Source organism: Dipodomys spectabilis, unplaced genomic scaffold, assembly GCF_019054845.1.
Source record: "Dipodomys spectabilis isolate Male_0828 unplaced genomic scaffold, ASM1905484v1 ptg000140l, whole genome shotgun sequence".
Taxonomy (NCBI): Eukaryota; Metazoa; Chordata; class Mammalia; order Rodentia; family Heteromyidae; genus Dipodomys; species Dipodomys spectabilis.
The window spans coordinates 21,411,124-21,435,700 of NW_024870817.1; the positions used below are offsets into that span (position 1 = coordinate 21,411,124).

Genomic DNA, 24,577 nt, shown 5'->3' on the forward strand with positions numbered 1-24,577 from the left:
CCAAAAAATATAAATTTAAAAAAAAATAGTGACTGCAGGTAGGCAACAATCTAATTTATAAAGGCCAGCCACTGTCATTAGAATGGGCAACCATTATTCTTGCTGCCAGCTAAACCAAGGTAGAGCTGGTAGGACAGAGTCATAAAGTACTAATAGTCTGTTGAGTTTTCTGGGCCACTTTTTGCATTTTTTAAAAAAAATTAAATTTAAATGTTATTTTTTAATTATATTCTTATTATCTTTAAGTAGTGGTACAAAAAGGTTATTCTTCAACATGTCAGTTTATTTATTTTTATTTTTTATTTTATTGCCAGTCCTGGGGCTTGAATTCAGGGCCTGGGTACCATCCCTGAGCTTCTTTTGCTCAAGGCTAGCACTTAAGCCACAGCACCACTTCTGGCTTTTTCTGTTTAGGGCTTCATAGATGGCTAGGCAAGCACTCTACCACTAAGCCACATTCCCAGCTCCAACAGTCAGTTTAAAAATACAATGCATCTTGATCAATGTCACCCCTTTCACCATTCTCCCCAAATGCCTCCCAATCTAACCCCTCCCCTCAATTTTCCTAGTTTCATCAATCATGCATTATGATTTCATTCTCCCTGCCTCCTTCCTTTCTTCATTCACCTACCCCATTTTGTTTTTATGTTGGGCCTGGGTGCTGTCCCTGAGCTTCTTTTGCTCAAGGCTAGCTTTCTACCACTTGAGCCACAGCTGCACTTCTGGCTTCAAAGTTAATTGGAGATGAGCCACATGGACCTTTCTCCCTGGACTGGCTTCAAACCACAATCCTCAGATCTCAGACTCCTGAATAGCTAGGATTACAGATGTAAACCACTGGCACCTGGCTTTCATTTTGTCTTTTTAAACAAACTTACCATATAATGTTAGCTTAGAGAATTTTTCTTCCTCCATGTTTTTTTTTTTTAGTGTGTGTGTGTGTGTGTGTGTGTGTGTGTGTGTGTGTGCCAGTATTGGGACTTAAATTTAGGGCCTCGAACTTACCCTTAACTTATACTCAAGACTGGCACTCTACCACTTGAGCCATACCTCCACTTCCAGCTTTTGGATGATTAGTTGGAGATAAGAGTCTCTCATATTTGTCTGCTGAGGCTGTCTTTAAATCTTGGCCTTCAGATTTCAGCCTCCTTAGTAACTGGAATTACAATTATGAGCCACCAACACCTGGCTTCATCCATATCTTTTATTATACATATCTTTCCAATAACAAGATAATACAAAAATTAAAAGGCATCCCTTTTCACTTACTATTCCTGTCTTCCAAAAAGAAGTAATCAAATGGGGAAACAACATTTAAAAGAGAAAAGAAAAAAGTTTGGGATTTATCATAAATCTAAAAGCTTGCTTCATTTTAAAAGAAAAGTTACTAGATTAGATTAGCTAAAATTATTTTTTAAAAAGCATAAATGTAATCCTAAAATGTATTAAGCATTCGGTCAGTATTAATATCTTTTTATTTCTGATATGTAGTTATTAGACATTCATACAATAAGAATAAAGGTAATTTCCTTAGTGTGACATTCCAATCACCTTAGTATTCTAGCACCTGTGAATAACAAAATAAATGCTATTATAAAATATTCAAAAAATGACTATATCTTCATGGCTTCCAAGTACGGTGTTTATACAAAGACATTTCAGACTAGCAGCTCTAAACAAAGATCAAATCCAACTAAAAATGTAAAGGTATTAACCTGATAATTGTCACAGACAACTTTATTTGCATTCTAGAAATAGAGAAAAGAGCCTAATGCTGGGCACAGTGCTCTTCTCAGTAATGTCATAAAAGCAAGTTGTTGTGTACGTAGTAATTATTTACTTACTGTGACTTTTATTTTAAAAATTAGAGGCTTTTCCAGTTAATATTTTCGCAAAGCATTCAGTACATTAGAAATTTTTTTAATTCAGAACTTAAAATTGTACCTGATGTTTATAAGTAGCTAACTGCTTTTTGCGAGTTTTAATATCGAGTTAAGTACTTGACTTTACATTGTAAGGATATAGTTTGGAAGAACATGTAAATAGATTAGTTCAAAAGAAGACAGTACCAATAAAGATTTAAAAATCATTTTGACTATTGCTGATTATTGTTTTTTTATTTCTTAAATGCTGAGAGCAAAGATTTGAACATAAAAATTGTGCTACATTTGTTAAAGAAAGCTAGGAAAAACTCAATACTACTTTTTTAACTTGCTAGCAAACCTAAGAATATTTTCAGTGCCATGATTGTTGGAATCTGGTTCTAAGGCCATTCTATGGGACTTTACACTCCATTAAGTGAAATATATGTTAAGTGAAATATATGTTAATGTGCCAAAGCTGAACCACAGATGCTTATAACAGAATCATGTGTGTGTGTGTTTAATCTGGTCTTATGTTAAATTATAATATCATGTAACAGTATGATTTAACTTTAGCGAAACTTCATTAACTTTTATAGGTACCATTTTTAGTTACTGGAGACCAAGATTTCCAAGAACATAGATAATAGTGATCCATGGCAGGAGTCATTTAGAGATGGCTTTATTTATATATTAATACTTCTAGATTCTGCAGGTTGAAAAGAAAGTTTGCTATGGTTTGAAAAATTGGAATGTCCCCACAAGACCAGGATGATGCTTGGTCTCCAGCAAGTGGCACTGTTTTGGGAGGTTCTGGAGACTTTAGGAGGTGGGATCAAGCTGGAAGAAATCAGCCACTTGGAGGGGGGAGTTTATGGGGCATCTTGTCCCTGGTCCCTTTCCCCTTAGATTCCCCCTTCTGTATCCTGTATTTAGTGAGGTGGAAGAAGTTCATCCATCCCCAGCTTCTCTTGATTATTCTACCCAAAACCACGGAGCTAATCAACTATGGACAGAACCCTCTGAAACCATGAGCCAAAATAAATTCTTCCTGTTTTTGTCAGGTATTTTTGTCCAGTCACAAAAAGTAAATAACATATTGTTGAAAATAGGCTTTGGGACTTCAGGATTTCAAGAGCTATAACTCTACCTTTGTTTTCATGTTCATGAAGACAGGGAGCAACTACTAGCTTTGATCTACAACACCAACTATAGTGAGCACAACTCAGTCACCAGGGTTAGTGGGCTGGGTGCTACCAGAGAGCAGAAGGGAGAAGAAAGGGACCCTTCCTTGAGAGCCACATGCTGCATGCTTTCTTTCCACTCTGATCATGGTGCTGTGTGGGTGGTCCTAATGTATAAGATTAGCAAATAGTTGAAATATGTAGTAAAATAGAAGTAACTGCATTTTGTGGAGGAGTAAGGATAGTTGATTTTTAAGAAACTGGCAGAATTAAATAAAAAATAGAACATCTTTCTTAATAGTAGTAGGTTAAGTCCAATGTCAGATAGATGGCTTTATCTTTGTTAGTTGGTATGGGGTAGCAATATCAACGAACCAGTGGGGGGAAATAAAGCCATGCCTAACCTCTTTCTCATCCTGTTTGGGCTCAGTGACTTTATCTGGCCTGCTGTCATCCAAGCTAAGAATCCTAGATCCCTCCCCGCCTCTTCCATACTCATTTGTCTTGTTTTGAAACTCCTACAAGACTTCCTTTTTAATTTCCCTCTCTGCTTCTTCATCTCCTTTTGTTACCATACTACTTTACTTAAAGGTTTTCTTCTTTCATTTTAAGAAGTCCTACTCTTTTGATTGGTTTCTGTCTTCTTCCTGCCATTGTAACCCATTGTTACACTTTCTTGATGGATAATCTTTTCTCCTCAAAATAGAGCCATGGCTCCCACTGACTAAGAGGAAAGGTATGAATTTAGTGTGGAAATTTATCCCTTGCTTCATAGTTTGGCACCTCATATTTTGTTTTGACCATGTCAAGACAAAGGCTCTTTCCCACCTGGCTGGTGTACCTTTTCTGCCTGCAAGGCCACTCCCCACAAGTATACCTGATGGATTTGATTCACTTTCCATAGTTCAAGGGTTCCCGTCCTGCTTACCACCACCTGTGTGAGGATTAGTAGGGATAAAGATTACTTTTCCCATGGGGCTGGGAAGGTGGCTCAGTGGTAGAGCGCTTGCCTTACATGCCTGATGCCCTGGGTTTGATTCCTCAGCACCACATAAGCAAAAAGAAAAAAAGCTGGAAGTGGCGCTGTGGCTCAAGTGGTAGAGTGCTAGCCTTGAGCTGAAGAGCTGAGTGACAGTGCCCAGGCCCAGAGTTCAGGCCACACAACCGGATCCCCCCCCCCCCAAAAAAAAAGATTGCTTTTCCCCCTGAATAATCATTCAAATTTGCTACTCAACAGAATAAATTTCATAATTGTTTATGTTCCTAAGAACAGTTTACAAGTGTACCTCTAAAAACGTTAACCTAAGTAACATTAGACTCAGATATCTCAACATAAAACAATTTTTCTTTTCTCTTTTTTTATGTGTATGTGCTGGTACTAGACTTGAATTCAAGGCCTCACACTCTCATTCAACTTTTTACTCATTGTTGGCACTCTACCACTTGTGCCACAACTCCAGTTCCAGATATCTGATTTCCAAAAATCTTGTAGATTTGCCTGAGTTTCCAGCAGACTCTTGAGTAGATAGGATTATAGGTGTAAGTCATCAGTGCACAACAAGATTTTTTAAACATAACATTTAAAAAATAGCCAAGTGCTGGTGGGTCACACCTGTAATCCTAGCTATTCAGGAGGCTGAAATCTAAGGATCACAGTTGGAAGTCAGCCTGGGCCAAAAGGTCCATGTGACTCATATCTCCAATTAATGATTAAAAGCTATAAGTGGGGCTGTGGTTCAAATGGTAGAATGCTAGCCTTGAGCAAAAGAAGCTCAGGGAGAAACCCAGGCCCAGAGTTCAAGCCTTGGGACCAGTGAAAAGAAAAAAACACTATTTAGGATTAAAGAATAGAGGGTCAAATATCACCAAATTGCAATTTATTTATTCCAGTCTTTTCACAAAATTAATGCATGGTCATTAGGAGAAAACTCATAGAGGTTTTGCTGTTGTTCTTTTAAGACAAACCTTCACTATATAGCCATCTGCCTCAGCCTTCCAAACGCTGGAATTACAAACATGCAACATTATACCCAAGTTAAGTATTTTTACTGTAACTAAAAAAATGATTTTATGGCAGCTGTTAAAATACTAAAATGAAATTGTCCCTTTCACCTTTGTCAAATAACTGCAAAAATAAAGCACAGATGGATATGATAACAGGAAGTAATGTAGACAAATTTTCTCAGAAATTAACTTTGATTCCAATGGCTTTTTTAAATTCTTGATTTTGTGGTTCCAAAATGTCATAGAAAACTTGATTTTTATTAAAGTGCTCTCTAATATAAAGCAAATCTTCAATGGGATAGTTATCAGTTTTTCCAGTCCAAATAGTCAGGCTGTACCTGTATTAAAATAAGAGAACTATGTAGTTAAAAGCCTTTTTTTTTTTTTTGGTAAGAAACAATGGCAAGTGATTCTACTAAGTCTAAAAATACATATTTGTTTCTATACCAAACATACACAAACATACACCGGTGTTTGTCAAAATTGCATAGCAACTATATTTGAATTACAGAAATACTACATGACTTTTATTTTTTTTGTTTGGGTTTTTAAACTGCATATATATATATATATATATATATATATATATATATATATGAAAAGCCAAATATACATATACATATATCTTTTCTGTTTTGGTACTGGGGACTGAATCCAGGACATTGCACTTGCTAGGCAAGTGCTTTGCCACTGAGCTATATTCCAGTCCTTACATGGCTTTTAGAAACTCAGACTAGTAACACAATAAATAAATAAATAAAAATATGTCAAATTTTGGAAAAAGGAACTGAAGGGACTGTGTTACCTAATGTCAAAATTCCAGCTGTTAAGCCAGGCACTGGTGGCTCATGCCTGTAATCCTAGCTACTCAAGAGGCTGAGATCTGAGGACTGTAGTTCAAAGCCACCCTGGGCAGGAAAGTCCATGAGACTCTTATCTCCAATTAACCACCAGAAAACTGGAAGTGGTGCTGTGGCTCAAATGGTAGACACTCACTTTGAGCTGAAGAGCTCAGGGACAATGCCCAGGCTCAAAGTTCAAGCCCGAGGACTGATTAAAAAAAAATAAAATAAAATAAAAAAAATACAGCTGTTACTGGGCCCAATTGGCTCACACCTATAATCCTAGCTACTCAGGAGGCTGAGGTCTGAAGATTGCAGTTAGAAACCAACCCAGGAAAGCAAGTCTGTGGACTCTTATCTCCAATTAACCATCAAAAAGCTGGAAGTAGAGTTGAGGCTCAAGTGCTACAGCACTAGCCTTGAGCAAAAGAGCTCAGGGACAGTGCTCAGGCCAAGTTCAAGCTCCAGGACTGGCACAAATGCAAAAAAGTGAGAGCTGTAACCTGGGTTTATTCAGTAGTCTGTATGAGGGGAAAGCATTAACAGCAGAATGTGAAGGGACCAGGATATCACTACCATTGCCAACATCCATAGTCACTTATGATGGCCCTGCTATCTCTTTGGGAGATTTTTGTATGAGATGATAACACATCAAGGGATGTCATTAAGAATATCAGAAAGAATAAATTTACAACCATTTCTGAAGTTAAAGAACAATAACATATACAACATTTTATGGATTTAGGAATACTGTAATCAAAATGTCATTTCTACCCTATATTCATCTCTTAGCCAGGTCCTGGTGGCTCACACCTGTAATCTCAGCTACAAAGCCAGCCAGGCAGGAAAATACATGAGATTCTTATCTCCAATTAACTACTAAAAAGCCAGCAGTGGAGCTGTGGCTCAAGTGGCAGAGTCCTAGACTTGAGCAAAAGAGCTTCAGGGACAGCACCCAGGCCCTGAGTTCAAGCTCCAGGACTAGTAAAACAACAACAACAATAATAATTTCTTTCAGTCATATGGTTACATTAGAGTCTATGGAAAAGCAAAGCCCTAAGTAGTTTCATATTTATTTTCCCCATAAATTTGTCATAATTTGGAGGAAGGGAGGAGGTAATCCCCAAAGCATTTCTTCTACTACCCATAAGAAATAGCTGTGTGATTGGGCATTGGTCTTGTTACACTGACATATTCCTGCCCTCGTGAACAGTTACACCATTTTCGATATATAACAAAGGAAAGTACTTTGGATTTTGCCACAGCAGTATTATATGACAAACCAGAAATAATTTTAAACTACCACACAGATCATAGAGGAAAAGTGAAAATTCTCTTTGAAGCCTATATTTCATGCTAGAATGGAATCTATTAATTTATCTGGGCACCATGGTGACAAGACTTATAAAAAGACACAGATATGATCATCGTGGTTAAAAGAAGAGCTTTCCAGTGTTAGCTTGCCTCATTTCATATTCCCCCCTCCCACTAAACTTAAATAAAAATGAAAAAACAAAATTGCTAAAGAGTATCTTAAATTATGTTCATTCAAATAAATTATCTACCTACATTTTAAAGCTTCTTACTGTCCAAAAACATACATAAGTTATATAAGTTATCATCAAGTATAAGTCAGTTAACCAAAACACAAAACAACATCTCAGGAGGGACCTCTGTGTCCCTGCTCCAGCCCAACCTCTCTTCTCCCTCACTTCTCATCTCTTGTCCTCTTACCTTAATAAGCTAGCTGTATACAATGGATATTTTGTTTTACAAGGAGGGAAAATAAGAATCTATATTTACATATCCACTTATATTTACAAAGAAGCTATAACAGGTTAATAAGAAACTGACAACTGTTAGCTGGGCACCGGTGGCTCATGCCTGCAATCCTAGCTACTCAGAAGGCTGAGATCTGAGGATCATGGTTCCAAGCCAGCCCGGGCAGGAAAGGCTGGGAGACTCTTATCTCCAATAAACCACTAAGAAACAGGAAGTGGTGCTGTAGCTCAAGCAGTAGAGCGCTCGCCTTGAGCTGAAGAGCGCAGGGACAGCGCCCAAGCCCAGAGTTCAAGCCCCATGACTGACCAAAAAAATAAATAAATAAAATAACAAGAAACTGACAACTGTGGTTAGCAAGATTGGTCAGGAAGACTGGTAGATGGAAGAAAAGATTTTTCACAGCATGATCCTTTATTCTTTTGGGTTTTTGAACCAATTTCTTATTTAAATAACAGTATATATAACTGTGTGACAGAAACTGGCAGCTTTGTTCAATATCCATTCTCCTTTTTACTTAATAAACCTCTGAATTCTTTTCTAGACATAAAAGTCATACAAAATAGAAACTACGTTCCCCAGCTCTACATGAAGCTAGATGTGGGCACGACTATCATCTTCAATGAGTTACACGAGCACACATTATAGTTTTTAGCTCTCATCCTCCTAGAGAAACAATGATTTTTGGCAATGACCCATGGAAAAAAGTATTAAGGAGACACTTGGAGAAGTGTGAAAAAGAACAGTTTCACTTTATCCACACCCCATTCTCCCAGTGTAATCCAGTTAGGGTCCAAAGAGACCTCCTTGCCATCTGATTTTTCCCATGTGGGAAAGTAGAAACATAATGAATTCTCAGTTTCCCTAAACTTGTGGGATGATGGTCAAGAAATCGGATTCATTTTCACCTTACCCAGGATACTGAGGGAATCTGATCAAGTCTGAGGGCAACTAGGAGGAAGAAGAGGTGAGGGTTCAAAGCAATCAATCCATGGAACTCAATGAAGTGGCGGTAGTTCCAGTTAATCATGTCACAGACTTCCAAGATCTCTGCTTACAAGCCTTGGAGGATGGATACCTGTGGATGCTCCACAGGCCCATGATTACAACCAGTACTCTGTGACGCCCTCGTCCATGGCATCCTCACAGATGACACACTCAAGCCTCTGCAGATCATGCATGAGCACAAACAGCCAGATTGATTCTTCTGAATTTGGAAAATATGCTTCACTGCTTTAGAGCACTACAGGAAGGAAAATAAATAGGAGGTTTCCAGCCCTCAGCCTGGCTGTCCAAGCTTAAGAGAAAGCGCAAAAGAAGAAATAAGATGGGTAAAGTATGTGCATCCAGAGAACAGTTATGGAAGAGCCACAGAATCTTGACACAGTTTGACTTGGGAAGGTCTTTCCATCTAAAACGCTCAGTAGAGTTGAAATTTGACAATATAACTCTATCAAAGGAACTCAGTAATTTCCTTCCTTCCTTCCTTCCTTCCTTTCTTCCTTCCTTCTTCCTTCCTTCCTTCCTTCCTTCCTTCCTCTCTTCCTTATTTGCCTGCCTTCCTTCCTTCCTTATTTGCCTGCCTGCCTTCCTTCCTTCCTTTCTTCCTTCCTCCACCTTCTTCCCTTTCCCCTCCTCCACTTCTTCCTCCTCCTTCTCCTCTTCCTCCTGCTGCTACTGTTACTGCTATTCTTCTTACAGTTTTCTAAATTCAGGGTATCATACTGGCCTAACTTTGCTCAGCTAGTGGCTTTGTCACTCGAGCCACACTTCTTTGCTGGTTATTTTGGAGAGTATCATGGACTTTTCTACCTGGGTTGGCTTTGATCTCTGGCTCTCAACCTCCTGAGTAGCTAGGATTACAGGTATGAGCAACCAGTGCTCTGCTCACAATAATTCTGTTCTAAACAACCTAGAAGAAATGAAAAAACTATGATATATCTGTGAACGTAAAAACACTGTTCTAAAAGATGCTCAAGAAGCTATAAGAGAATGAAATCAAGAAATCAACATATGAACAAAATTAGAAATACAATAGAGGGGCTGGGAAGGTGGCTCAGTGGTAGAGCGCTTGCCTTGCATGCATGAGGCCCTGGGTTCGATTCCTCAGCACCACATAAGCAAAAAAGAAAAAAGCCAGAAGTGGTGCTGTGGCTCAAGTGGTAGAGCGCTAGCCTTGAGCTGAAGAGCTGAGGGACAGCGCCCAGGCCCAGAGTTCAGGCCCCACAACCGACCCCGAAAAAAATAAAAAATAAATATAATAGAGACAAATCATAAAATAAGAACCCAACAGAAATTCTGGAACTAAAGAATATAATGTCATGAAAAATACAACAATGAGCAACAGACTCAAGCAGAAAAAAATACTCCATAAACTCAAAGAGTTTATTTGAAATTGTATACTTAGAAAAGAAGAAAAAGGGGATAAAAAACAAGGAAAAATTGTGAACAAACTTTCGAGGATTAATATACCCAATATATGCAATATAGAGATCCATCCAAGAAGGAAAAGAGAAAGAAAAAAGGGAATTTTAATAAAACTTTGTATGAAAAAGATTTCTGAAATGAAATTAATTAAGAGAGAAAGTAATTTATCCCCTTTTAACAGTTTGTGACTATGTAATAATAAAGCAAGATGATAGCACTGGGGGAGCATCTATTTCATGTACAACCTTTTGTATGAAACAGGTTAAAAGACTAGCTGTTAAGTAAGAGAAAGTCCACAGAGCTTCCATCTGCTGGGGGAATCTGTGCATATACACAACCTTTTCCATTTCCTTTTCTTCTCATACACACTGTCCTATGATTTTCAAGCTAAGTTGATTCTCACACATACTCAATTGCACACCTTGCACACTTTACCTTGTTAAACTAATACATACCTGTTTGATTTTGTTAATAGCCAAAGTAACTGAGAACAGGACTGCCTGACTAATGCTGCCCTGACAGGGAATGTTACGGGCTGATTGAGTCCACTGCATATATATTCCATCTCTTTCACCATTGTCCAACTGTACCCTGAAATGAAAGAGAAAAAAAATGAAGATTTCTAATTAAAATCTTAGAAGTCAATTAAATTAAAAAATCAATTAGCTCAAATAGATAAATCTATTGCAAATTTACAGGTAAATGAATAGATAATTTATAAGTTTTTCCATTTGGAGTCAGAGTAAATTGAAATATCACAATACAAGTGAACATTTTTTTAATTGTGTGGTAGGATGGAGGTACCTAGGGTCTTACTCAAGGCAAACAAATTATCTAACTCCAAGTCATATCTCCAACCCAACCAAATATGGTTTTAGGTTTTAAATTTAAGAGACAGGGTTCTTAATATGTAGCTCAAATAGCCTCAAACTTATGATTTTTCTGTGAAGAATCACACTCCCATACTTGGTTATCCAAGAAAATATCTGTAGTGGAAAATGTATATAAAAACCATATCACCGGGCGCCAATGGCACACACCTGTAATCTTAGCTACTCAGGAGGCTGAGATCTGAGGATCAAGGTTCAAAGCCTGCCTGAGCAGGAAGTCTGTGAGTCTCTTATCTCCAATTAACTACCAGAAAACCAGGAGTGGCGCTGTGGCTCAAATGGTAGAGTGCTAGCCTTGAGCTGAAGAGCTGAGGGACAATGCCTAGGCCCAGAGTTCAAGCCCCACGACCGACAAAAATAACAAAAACAAAAAAAATAGCTGGGCGCCAATGGCTCACACCTGTAATGCTAGCTACACAGGAGGCTGAGATCTGAGGATTGTGGTTCAAAGCTCGCCTGAGCAGGAAAGTCTGTGAGACTCTTATCTCCAATAAACCACTAGTAAACTGGAAGTGGTGCTGTAGCTCAAGTGGTAGAGAGCTCGCCTTGAGCTGACAGTGCCCAAGCCCAGAGATTAAGCTCCACGACCAACAAAAATATAAATAAATAAATAAAAATACCACATTAATCTAGAGCACAACTTATAACATTAAAGAGGCTTTAAGGGGATAGAGGTGTAGCTCAATGATAGAACATGAGCTTAAAATATATCAGGCTTGCCAGGCGCTGGTGGCTCACGCCTGTAATCCTAGTTACTCAGGAGGCTGAGATCTGAGGATCGCGGTTCAAAGCCAGCCCGGGCAGGAGAGACCGTGAGACTCCTATCTCCAATAAACCACCAGAAAACCGGAAGTGGCGCTGTAGCTCAAGTGGTAGAGCACTCGCCTTGAGCTGAAGAGCTGAGGGACAGTGCCCAGGCCCAGAGTTCAAGCCCCACGACCGACAAAAAAAAAAAAAAAAAATGTCAGGCTTGGGTTCAATCTCCAGCACAAAACAAAAAATAGAAAACAAAATCCAAGGAAGTTTTACTAATCTCTCAAGTAAAAAAAAGCATATTTGAAACAATTTTAACTTACTTCATTGCTAAGATCTTTTTCTTAAGTACATAAAGACAGAAAGAGAAGAAAAAAAAAAGAAAAACCCACAAAGTCAGGCATCAATGGCTTATGTCTATAATACTAGATACTCAAGAGGCAGCAATCTGAGGACCAAGGTTCAAAGCCAGCCTGGGAAGAAAAGTCTGAGAGACTCTATCTCCAAATAACTAGCAAAATGCTATGTGGGGGTGTGGTTCAAGCGGCAGAGCTCCAACAGGGAGTGAAAATGCCCAGTTCTAGTATCAGCACCAAAAATAAATAAATAACTTCTAATCTCTCAAATAAAAAAATATGATAGTATTTTTATTGAAAGATTCTAAGGTATGTGTCATCTCTTAGGTCATTCTGTATCATTAATATGCTCTATAAATGGAGATTTTTCTATTTGTGTTAGTTAACTTTTCCAAGAAAAAGTGATTACTAGGTATTTAATAGCTGTTTAAGTGATAACTGACTTCAATTTTCTTTGTGGTTAGTCCAAATCACTTACAGATTTTATGTATAGTACAAGTAGAAGTAAAACTGACTTTATAAATCTTGTTGGGATATTCTAGAAAATGCACTGGTTGTGTATAAATAGCATCTAAAAACTGTTTCATTTTGTATTGCCCTAATCTCTACCAAAAGTGGGTTGTAAAAAGTCTTGGAAGGTAAAGGAGGATTTGCAGAAATCCTCAGTGAATATCTCAATTTAGTAGGTAAATTTCTGGTAAATAAAAAGGAAATGTTTTTTTCTTTAAGTTTTCAAAATTACAGAATACTAGAATACTAGAAGAAGGGATTGCTAACAGAAACTATACTATGGTTAGAAAGCTATACATACTCTTTTTAACAATCTTTAGCATAAGAAGTAGAGCAGGATAAAACACTTGTTGGTAATGTTGAACACAGTGATGGAAAAGAACTTGAGCACACTCTGGTTGCAGACATGGTTTACTAGGTGCAAACCTGGGGGAGAGCCCTTGTTAGATTACACAGGGACAAGATAGAGGTTATAATCACAAGAGAGGTACTAAATACTTTTCAGTTTATTTTCTTCAAGCATTTTTTTAAATTTTATTTTACTGTAAGGTGATGTACAGAGGGGTTACAGTTACATAAGTAAGTACATTTCTTTTCAAACAGTGCTACTCTTCAGCATTTTAAATTATGTATTACCTCAATGAAAATAATAAAAATCTAAATGATTAGAAATTTTTAATTGAGTTAGGATAGTTTTTTTCTCTCAATTGTATCAATTATTGGCTAAGAAAGTCACAATCTGTGTCATTACCCACTAGGTGACAGTTATTCTAACCTCATGCTGAACAAGAAACCGTTATATCTGGAACTGAGGAAACAACTCAGTAATAGGGCAATAAATTCAATCCTCAGCACCCCCATACACACATAATGATAATACAAAGCAATAGCCAATTAATTTAAAAATGACTAGCTCACATCAATAATCCTACCTACACAGAAGGCTGAGATCTGAGGATCACAGCTCAGATAGGAATGTCTGAAAGACTCTTATCTCCACTTAACCACCAAAATGCCAGAGGTAGAAATGTGGCTTAAGTGGTAGAGCTCTGGCCTTGAACACAAAAGCTCAGGGACAGGACCCAGGCCCTTAAGCAGAAAAAAGAGTGCGCTGAAGCCCATAGATAAAACCTGTATAGATTCCAAATACTTTATTACTTTTACCATGTGAACTAATGTTCTAGGGCACTGAGTTGTTTACTGGCTGTTTAACCTAGACATCACTGCCTAAGGATTTGCAAAGAAAATACAAACATGAGCCAAGGGAGTGTAATAAGAAGCTGATCATGTCTACCTGTAGCAGGATGCGAATGCAAAGAACAAATCTAGCCCCAGAAGTGTCTCGGGGCTTCCCAATGTCTTGTCCAATCAAAGAAACGTAAGGAGGTGCCCCTAATATCTAAAGGGCAGAACTTTTGCTCTTCAATTACTCTTACTTCTGAAAAGTTTTTGCATCCATTATCTAAAATATAGAGGTTGCTTCACAGTGTAATTGGGGGAGAGGGTGAAGAAGGCACTAAAATGGTCCAACGGTTCAACAACAACACAAGAGCAACTCAGGACTTGTTCAAAATATGTAAAGAGGCAACTTCACTTCAGTAAATCTAGACTTTTCAACCAAGTATTTCCATTTGGTGACAGATGAAGAGAGTGAAACCAATGAGCACAGTGCCATTGGGAAAGAAGGGTCAAACCCATACATGAAGGGTCAGGACTTTCTCAGCACTAGACTCTTAGATTTTGTTGGAAGGGGTTTGTTTTTTTTATTGGCTTTGTATTAAAGGTACTATTTTTATAACTGGAGGATATTTTAATTTGACTAACTTTAAACACATTATTAGAATGATCAATCACCTTCATTGACTTTTTCAGGATGCCAGCCTGTTGTCCAACCAAGGGAAAATGTCACATCTGGAAAGAAGGATGTCACGGTGTCTATAAATGGTTTCGCATCTACTACCTTGCCACTCCCATTTGGACCCGGAAGAATATCAGCATTAATCCACACAGGACACTTCAGGTATCTCTTCACCTTTTCCAGCAGCATCATGGATGGTTCCACGGCTGCCAGACTAAAAACAGTTGGCTGTTAACAAAACATTCTCACAGTAAAAGGGCTTTTAGACCACTGGTGTTGATGTTCTCAAATTCATGATAATAGCATAATACAAAAATATTTGACAAATAAAATCAAGGATCATAGCAGAGGAAAAAGCTAACCTACATTATATTTCAAAATATTGATTTCTACTTACTATTCATGAAAGGAATGCAAAAGTTCTACAGATCTATGAATAGTGCCATTACGTATAGACCCAGTAGAAGTTCGGAAGCTCCTCACTAGGCTAGTGTAAAACAGTTAGTAGCTCATCTGTGGTGGAAGACAAAGAATCATGGGGATGACTTCGGGAGAACAGGAGCAGCCCCCCTCATGGTCCTCCGCTTTTTCAAGATGGGACATGTCTAACAGGGCTTTTGTCCTTCTTTCTACTCCTTTTGTGTACCTTCCAAAGTCAAATCAACAATCCCATGAAGTACTACACTAAAACCAGAGAAGCCAGGCTCTAGTTCTTAGCTTCTCATTGTCACTCTGTTCCTATGTGGTATATTTCCTCCTTCTACTCTTCTGCTCCTGAAATGGAAGATTAATAAACCCTAAATCTGGGCTTGTAAACTCCAAATAAGATGTGTCATTTCTCATGTCAAGTCATATGGAACAGAGAAAATCCAGAATAGCCTGTAATCCTGAGCAAAAAAGGCAAAGCTGGAGGCATCACACTATCTGACTTCAAAGAGCATTATAAAGCTACAATGACCAAAATAGCACGCTTTCTTATGAATTTCATTTAGAAATTAGGATGAAAGAATAAAAATCATATTCAAAATTGTAATAAGTCACTTAAATTACTTATTATGGAAAAGTAATTCCTTGCCAAAACTCCAGATAAAAAATTTAAATACCATGCATTAGCCAGGCATGGGTGGCTTACACCTGTAAACCTAGCTACTCCAGAGGCTCAGATCTCAGGATTAAAGTTAAAAGCCAGCGTGGGTAGGAAAGTCTGTGGTACTCTTATCTCCAACGAACCACTCCCCACCTCCCCCAAAAAATGAATATCAGAAGTTCAGAGGTGAAGCTGTGGCTGAAGTGGTAGAGCACTAGCCTTGAGCAAAAGAGCTCAAGGACAGCAGCCAGGTCCTGAATTCAAGCTCCAGAACTAAATTTTGATTAGAATATTATTTAGCCTGCTTCCTCTTAAACTCTCCAGCCAGGTTGAAGCTCTCCATTACTAACCATATGACCTCCAGCAGCCTACCTGACCCCCTCTGCCTCCATTTCCCTATGTGGAAAAGGAGGATAACAACAATGACCTACATCCTGGGTTGTTAGGAAGATTAAATGAGAAACCCATGTAATGTTCTTAGAAGATGGTCTGACAAATAATACATGTTCTTACAGCTGTTTTGGTCATTCTCCTTCAAATAATAGGATTAATTTTTTTAATAGCCTGGCTCTTTTGTGGTAGCTGCTAGCATTTAAGAATAAACAAGCTAATCTGTGGGGAGCCAAAGGAAACATCCCAGGGAACAATTTAAGGGGAAACAGTAAACAAGAAAAATTGAGCTCTTAAAAAGGCAAGGAGGTCTAAAACTTGAAATTGCCAATTACTGCTGATGAAATGCTCTACTTCATGGTGGAATAAGTATTTCCAAAATCGTAGGATCTGGTGCTAGTTTAGTCAGCAAAGCTTAGCTATTGTCTTTGGTAGTTCAAAAAACCTCTCGGGGAGTAAGTTTCTTTGTCAATAAAACAGTTGAATTAGATGCCACTGGAAAATCTTCATAATTTTAAGCCAGTTCTTTAACTCACAAGTCCCCATCAATACGAACTGCTGTATACTCAAGATTCTGTATACTCCTCATTCACCAACAACAACGAGGCTTACTGACACAGCTTGTCCTACAGCAAATGGCTGGACTGCTTTACTAATTCTATAAGAATTCTAAATCCTTATTACTTTCTTGAGTTAATTCAAATTTAAAATATGATTCAGAGATGAGGTAGGTTTAGCATCAATTCTGAATTTCAATAGTGGCAGCCTTCATGAAGCTTATCTTGAGCTTTCCTGGTATATTCTTATAAATACAAGTTATAAATAATTTTCATTTATGAGTGAAGGAAATGACATTTAGTCACACTTCACTATCAATACTTCCAAAACAATATTTTAAAAAACACTTTAGTTACTGAAAAACTCTACATAATTCTATTTACAAAAATAATAAATCATATAATAAATCATATTAACTGCTTCAATAATGTTCTTCCAACTCTCTCCCTCACAGATTGCTTTTCAACAAAAGAAGCATTTTTTTTTTTTTTTTTGGGTCCAGTCGTGGGGTCTGAACTCTGGGCCTGGGCGCTGTCCCTCAGCTCTTCAGCTCAAGGCTAGTGCTCTACCACTTGAGCCACAGCGCCACTTCCAGTTTTTTCTTTTTTGCTTATGTGGTGCTGAGGAATTTAACCCAGGGCCTCAGGCACGCAAGGCAAGCGCTCTACCACTGAGCCACCTTCCCAGCCCAAAAGAAGCATTTTTTTTAAAGTTACCACTCTGTTATCACACAGATCACTTGTGACTAATTCCTTTATAAAAATTAACTGTAGCCTCTAAAGGTTCCAAGAAACAATCTTAGCATATATCTCAGCGAGCATCAGGTCCATTCCTGGAACATATTAAAGCCTATAATTCAACCAGCAGTTTGAATTAAGTACAAAAATACACAGGCATGGGTATGTGTGACTATTAATTTTTTTCTCAAAGTTTTCTGAAACAACCAAACGCATGTTTGTATAAATACCTCTTAAAATCCAGCTTGATGCCTTTATTGCTTTTCATAACCTCTGCCAGCCACTCCTGCAAAGTGTTATCGCTACTTATTTCAGGAGGGTGGGCCATGATTGGCTGACCATGCTCTGACTCGTCGCCTGGAAGAAGGACATCAGCCTCTATCATGTGAGCACAGCCTGTCCAAATGGAAAACCTTCAGTTAGTGCTAATAAAACAACAAGCAGAAACACAGGAAATGCCATGCCCTGTACATAACAAGGAATGGAAAAGGAAGGAAAGAAAGCTAATGGTGAGGAATGACTACATGCCAGGTACTATACTAAGCCCTATATGTTGTCCTTACTTTTTTTCAGATGAATTAACAGGTGACCAGAAGTTAAACACTGCTTAAGTTACAGAGTGCATAAACTGTTGTCAGACTTATGTACATGTTCCAGTACTGAGCAAAATGAGTATGTGAGGGTAGACTTACTAAGATTTGCGGAAGTCTTCTGGAAATAATGAATCATTATTTTTTCTTCTCAACTCTCAAATTTGAAACTGTGGTTATGTATTACTTATGGCTGAAGTGTATATTGAAAACTCATATCTCTGTTTATAAGCACATATTCTTTGACAATAGGATTTCTAGCTCCAGCTGAGCTCCCCACTGACTGCAGCTCTATAAAGACTCTGGTCTGCCGGGCGCTGGTGGCTCACGCCTGTAATCCTAGCTACTCAGGAGGCTGAGATCTGAGGATCGCGGTTCAAAGCCAGCCCGGGCAGGAGAGACCGTGAGACTCCTATCTCCAATAAACCACCAGAAAACCGGAAGTGGTGCTGTAGCTCAAGTGGTAGAGCGCTCGCCTTGAGCTGAAGAGCTGAGGGCCAGCGCCCAGGCCCAGAGTTCAAGCCCCATGACCGACAAAAAAAAAAAAAAAGACTCTGGTCTACATCTACACCACCTGCAAAGGAACCAGTCAGCTGACCCACACTATCATGAGACATAGTACACAATGCTATTTTAAGTTGTAAGTTTGAAGTATATAAACAGAAGGAAACATCTGGAAGTCAAGTGTTGCCCTCACAAAAAAATAGGAACCATGCATCATTGGCTTCGAAGCCTAGTGAGGGCTACAAAGGCAAGGAAAGAGCTAGTCATGGAAGTGGGAAGAGCAGTGTGGAAACTCTTATTTGAAGTATGAGAATATACAACTTGTTTTATGCAGCAGTAAAACCTGGCAACACTGTCATCTGTAGCAACTAGGAGAAGACAGTCTTCTCCCTGATGAATTTGTGGACTTAAGAGAAGGAGGTACCCAGGGGAAAGCTGAAAGTGCGAAGACTTCTTTTAACTATAGTACATAATAAGAAAGGAGTAAGCTAATTAACTCTTCAGAATTTCAGAAGCATAGGAAGATGATAACAGGTGAACTTGGAGAAACAGGTCAGCTTGTACAAGGGCTTTTTGGCTACTGAGGTAGTTTGAAGATTCCAATAACAGCCTCTGAGAAAAAAAAAGCTAACTTAGTAGACAGGGATGAAATTATTACTTGTGTTAGCTCCAAGATAAGTGAAAGCAAGCAACTTACTTCTCAAGGCCTCATACATTTGTGCCTTGTGATTAGCAGCATGATACCAGACAATCTCAGCGCCATCTTCTGTTGTAATCTGGTTATTTCTCAGAAAATATTCCAGTACATTTTCACTCCATGATCCTAAAATAACAGGATTTACATGAGAAAGACTGGTACTTTCAATGGAGCAAAAAATTTTGAAGCAAAATTATGCAAATGTAGGCATGATGTGGTGAGACATATATTGATAGATAAAAGGTTACTATATGAGGCAAATTAACATTCTATATGTATTACAATTTATTACCCATAATCCTCTTGCTATATGTTAGATCTACAGATGTGTTTGACAGATTTGCCACTTTATATCCTCTGACATATATTCTCCACACATACCCAACTAAAGTTTTGTTCTCTATTTCTGTATACTTGAATTCTCTTTTAAATTCTCTATATAACATCACACAGTATTTCCTTCTTTCTTGTGTAGCTCTTTCACTTAGAATAACAGTTCCCTCAAGGCTCATGCACTCGTGGCTATTAATAAGTCATTTTTAGGGATGAATAATATTCTTCTTTGTGTGTATCTATGTGTGTGTGGACAACACATCTTTACTTAAAAATCAGCCATCAGATAACTAGCTTGTTTCTATACATTGGCTATTATGAATAATGCTCTTGAGATATCTTTACAAGGTAGTGATTTTATTTCCTTTAAGTCTATGCCTACAGAAGATGATAAGGGATATTAACAAAGTAGTTATACTGGGAAAAATATAAACACTTGAAGACAACATATATTATGATGCTGCAAGTATTAATAAATATAAAGATATCATATGTTACATAATGTAATAATCAGTAGATATTCAAGATGATCTGAACATCTGAAGCATAAAAAAGATGCAAGAAGAAAATTTAAATGGCAAGAAATAGATCTTCAAGGGTTGAAACTTCAAAAATTTCACATCATATCCCAGCCCTATAAATAAAAGTAAGAATATAAAGCCAAAGTTATGCTTGAAACTTGTTAGTTTTGTACAATTTGTTTCCTCCATCTGAAGTTCCAATGAACATTCTGCTGCATATTCTCTTCAGATTATGACTCTTGGAAATATTCATGAGTGGTTAAGTGAACTCTTGAGATAGTATTTATAGACTTATATAGCATGTAGAAATGTAGTTAATTCTGTCAACTTAAAATACACTGTATTTTCTCTTTATCATCTCTCTAACTCTGCTTATTTATTCAACCATTTATTAATTGCCTTCCAAGTGCCTTCTAGTATCTTATGCATAAGATTATGCTCTTCATTAACTGTTCAACAACAGATATTAGAAACTGCCAATGAAATATTGTGCAAAGCAGTATTTGATCAGAGAAGAGAGGGGCAAATAAAGACAACTTCTAACCAATACACATGGGATGTAGCAACCACTCTGAATAAAGAGTTGGCTGGGGACCCCATTGTCCCCAAGCAGTCACCTCAGACACTGGCCCTATTCAGCACATGAAACAGTCATGGCCTTACAAACTTAAATGGCAATTTATGGCAACAAGAAAATAATGAAATCACAGTATTCACTGTGATACACACTAAATGGAGTCAGCTGTGATGGCATACACCTTACACCCAGCCCTCAGAATTTGGCACCAGAGGATTGTAATTTTGAGGCCTGCCTGGACTACAAAGCAAGGCCCCATCACAAAAGAGAGAGAGAGATGGCACCAGTGGCTCATTCCTGTAACGCTAGCTACTCAGGAGGCTGGGATCTGAGGATCGTAGTTTGAAGTCTGCCCAGGCAGGAAAAATCTGTGGGACTCTTACCTCCAAACCACCAAAAAGCCAGAAGCAGAGCTGTGGTTCAAGTAGCAGAGCACAAACCTTGAGCACAAAATATCAAGGTCCTTAGTTCGAGCCCTAGGACTGGCACCATAAAAGGGGGCGGGTAAGATGGCTGGAGAGGCTGAGAAAGAGTAGATATCAAATCCTAATGACTTGGGACTCTATATCTCTGTGCTGCACCTATTCATACCTCTCTGGGAGACTTATTTTCATGGTACCTTGACAAAGTTGGGTAGTTAAAACAGAAGTTTCTATCTTACAAAGTCCAAAATTAAGGTATGTATGTTTTTATAAGAAACTAGAAAAATCATGATCTTCCTACCTACATCTTCCATGTAGCTAAGATTATAGGTGGAAGCCACCATTCCCAGATCTACTAATTCTTTAAATAGGTGAATTGCTACATGGTACTCAGCCATAACTATGTACAAGATGCTCCTTGCATCTGAGAATAGACATATGTCCAGATGAACATATTATAAATTGGAAATACCCTAAGTCAAGAATACATTTAGCCGGGTGCCAGTGGCTCACGCTTGTAATCCTAGCTACTGGGGAGGCTGAGATCTGAGGATTGCGGTTCAAAGCCAGCCCAGGCAGGAAAGTCCGTGAGACTCTTATCTCCAATTAACCACAGAAAACAAAGTGGCGCTGTGGCTCAAGTGGTAGAGCGCTCACCTTGAGCTGAAGAGCTGAGGGACAGCACCCAGGCCTAGAGTTTATGCCCAATAAGAATACATTTAATACCCAATGTCATAGCCTATTCTAGCCTACCTTAAGCATGCTCTGACACTTTAATTGACCTAAGCTTGGAATTAATCGGTTGATGGGAAGGAAGTTTTCATCATAAATCCTAATGTGCCTTTTGTGTTTATTATGTGTTCAGAACACATTTTTATTTTTGTAGGATAAAAAAATTTAGGGCTGGGAAGGTGGCTCAGTGGTAGTGTGCTTGCCTCGCATGCATGAGGCCCTGGGTTCGAATCCTCAGCATCACATAAGCAGAAAAAAGCCGGAAGTGGCGCTGTGGCTTACGTGGTAAAGCGCTAGCCTTGAGCTGAAGAGCTGAGGGGCAGCGCCCAGGCGGAGATCAGCCCCCATGACGGACACAAAGTTAAAAATAACATAAAATCAGTCATTTGCAATTATGTCTATTTAAAAGCTCTTGTAGCACCGAGGATATGATTTTTCTTTTTAAAGATGCAGGGTACAAACATACTTCGGTCCTTACTTTCTTCAAAGCGAAGAACTTTAGAAAATGGTCCTATGTCTGGGAACACAGCTACCCTGAAAAAGAAGTGTCACCAGGCCGGCTGATTTGGGGAGGACGGGGGCTTCCGGAGGAGTTGCAGGCCGCGGATTGCCTCCGACGGCAGAGGTGTGACCCCAGCGCAGGCCTGAGTACCACGGTGGAGCCCCCAGCGAGCGCACGCGGCCGGCCAGGCGCCTCCAGGCTCCGCCTCCCAGCGACCCCAGCGACCCACCGTTCCACCGATACACAGGCGTCCCCGCCCTTCCATTTCAAGCGAGTCCTCCGAAGGCAACCATCTTGCCAGCGTCCCGCGCCCGCTAAATGCTCTTCCCTAAACCTCCTCCCGGAGCCGGCCTCCGCGCCACGCGCCGGGCGCGGACGGGGTCCATCCCCAGCCACCGGGGCTCCGCGGGGACGGAGCGGCGCTCTTCCGCAGGGCGAATCCCCGACAGCGCCCACCCGGGTACTGAGGCCCGAAAAGTGTCCCGGGCAGGCCGTCGCCCGGAAGCCCACGCCGCGGGCTATGGCGGAGACCGCCCGGAGCGACGTCAAGGAGAGAGGAGTACCTGGGCCCCCAGCGGTTGTTGTCATGGTGACGGACGCCCGCCGTCCGCGCAGGCGCTTCACGGGAGGGGGTGGAAATCTGACTCCACTACGGGCAGGCTGCAGGCCCGTGCTTCGCGGGCGCGCCCGTGAGGAGGAGTGCGCACGCGCAGAGCTTTGCGCACGCGCACAGCCCCTGAAGTGCAACCGGAGCTTCTAGCTTTGCCACCTTCGGGGAAGATGAAGAAGTGCCTAGTGTGAAGTATGGGTTTCCAAAGTTGGGTATATTTTCTTTTTAATCCTACTCATACGCTAACGCCATGAAATCATCAGTGCTCCCAAGAATAGAGTGTTGCTGCACAAAAATACTGAACTTTGTTCTCTCTTCCTTACATTTGAGGGCCTTAGTGGTACCAGAAGTCAAGGCAGCTTTGTATTCTTGAGATTTCAGGCAACACACCAAATTTAGAGCAAAACCTGAGTTTATTAAGAATTGTAAAGTTCATTGCCAGGCGCCCGTGGCTCACGCCTGTAATCCTAGCTACTCAGGAGGCTGAGATCTGAGGATCGAGGTTCAAAGCCAGCCCGGGCAGGAAAGTCTGTGACACTCTTATCTCCAATAAAGCACTAGAAAATTGGAAGTGGGGCTGTGGCTCAAGCAGTAGAGCGCTTACCTTGAGCTGAAGAGCACAGGGACAGTGCTCAGGCCTAGAGTTCAAGCCCCACCACCGACCAAGAAAAAAAAATGTTAAGTTCATACAGAAAGGCACTGTCAGAAGTGACAACGGGTTGTCTCAGGAGAGGTAGAGTAGGACCATCACTTTTATATCTGCCCAACTTTTATCAAGGTTTAGGGAACCTGGAGGGTTAAGTTCTTCCCCAAGGCCAGCCTACAGGGAATGATTGACACATGGTTGTCAATGAATTCCACATCTCAAGAATCACCCTTTGACCCCCAACGCTGGTGGCTCTCGCTTGTAATCCTATCTACTCAAGAGGCTGAGATCTAAGGGTTGGGGTTCAAAGCCAGCCTGGGAAGCAAAGTCCGTGAGACTTATCTCCAATTAACCACCAGAAAACCAGAAGTGGAGCTGTGGCTCAAGTGGTAGAGCACTAGCCTTGAGAAGAGCTCAGGAACAGTGCCCAGGCCGTGAATTCAAGAACCAAGAAAAAAAAAGTCACCCTGTGCCTGTGATTACACGTGACCACCTAAGAAAAAATGGGGTGTGGTGGTGATTTAAAAGTAAAATGTGATTATGACATAGGCTTGGACAAAGAGGCCCACCTTAACCCAATTAGCACTTACTTTTCATTTGAGACCAGATGCAGGAGGATATAATGATGAGTAGCATTCAGAATTAGGGCTGGGAGGGTGGCTCAGTGGTAGAGCGCTTGGCTTGTAATGCATGAGGCCCTGGGTTCGATTCCTCAGCACCACATAAGAAAAAAGCCAGAAGTGGCACTGTGGCTCAAGCGCTAGAGCGCTAGCCTTGAGCTGAAGAGCTGAGGGACAGCGCCCAGGCCCAGAGTTCAGGCCCCACGATCGGATCCCCCCCCAAAAAAAATTAATTTTGAAGATAATTGCAGCATTGAAAGTACATCAGTTAGGACCCAAGACCCTTGGTCAGCATCTTGGCCTAGTAGGCTGAAATCAGACACAAAAGAGTGCTTCAAATATCTTGCCTCTAGCTCCTTACCCTAGCCCCTTCTAGTTTTGATAGCCTTCCTATGACCCTGGGGAGGCGGAGTGGTGGTGGGGGGGGATTTGCAGAAAGAAACTGGTTAGGAATTAATAACTCATCAGGATATTGTAGGACACAACCAATAACATGTCACCTTCCAAAAATACCTAAAGGGAAAACCAGAAGACCGCAATGGTGTAAGAACCCCTAACCTCAAAGCCACTGAGACAGTGACACACG

At 39.9% G+C, this 24,577-nt stretch overlaps 1 protein-coding gene across 2 annotated transcripts; it reads right to left on the bottom strand.

The window, feature by feature from the left end:
- Nucleotides 1-4,906: 4,906 nt before the first annotated feature.
- Nucleotides 4,907-22,809, bottom strand: Fam151b (family with sequence similarity 151 member B). Of its 2 annotated transcripts, none has more exons than XM_042691070.1 (6): nucleotides 22,679-22,809; nucleotides 19,029-19,154; nucleotides 17,468-17,633; nucleotides 14,462-14,679; nucleotides 10,554-10,689; nucleotides 4,907-5,388 (listed from the first exon to the last, which is right to left on the bottom strand). In XM_042691070.1, the coding sequence occupies exons 1-6, from the start codon at nucleotides 22,701-22,703 to the stop codon at nucleotides 5,229-5,231; spliced, it is 831 nt and encodes a 276-aa protein (XP_042547004.1). In that variant the 5' UTR covers nucleotides 22,704-22,809; the 3' UTR covers nucleotides 4,907-5,228. The 2 variants fall into 2 exon arrangements, with proteins under 2 accessions (XP_042547004.1, XP_042547005.1); XM_042691071.1 differs by lacking the exon at nucleotides 22,679-22,809 and adding an exon at nucleotides 22,076-22,090.
- Nucleotides 22,810-24,577: the final 1,768 nt, after the last annotated feature.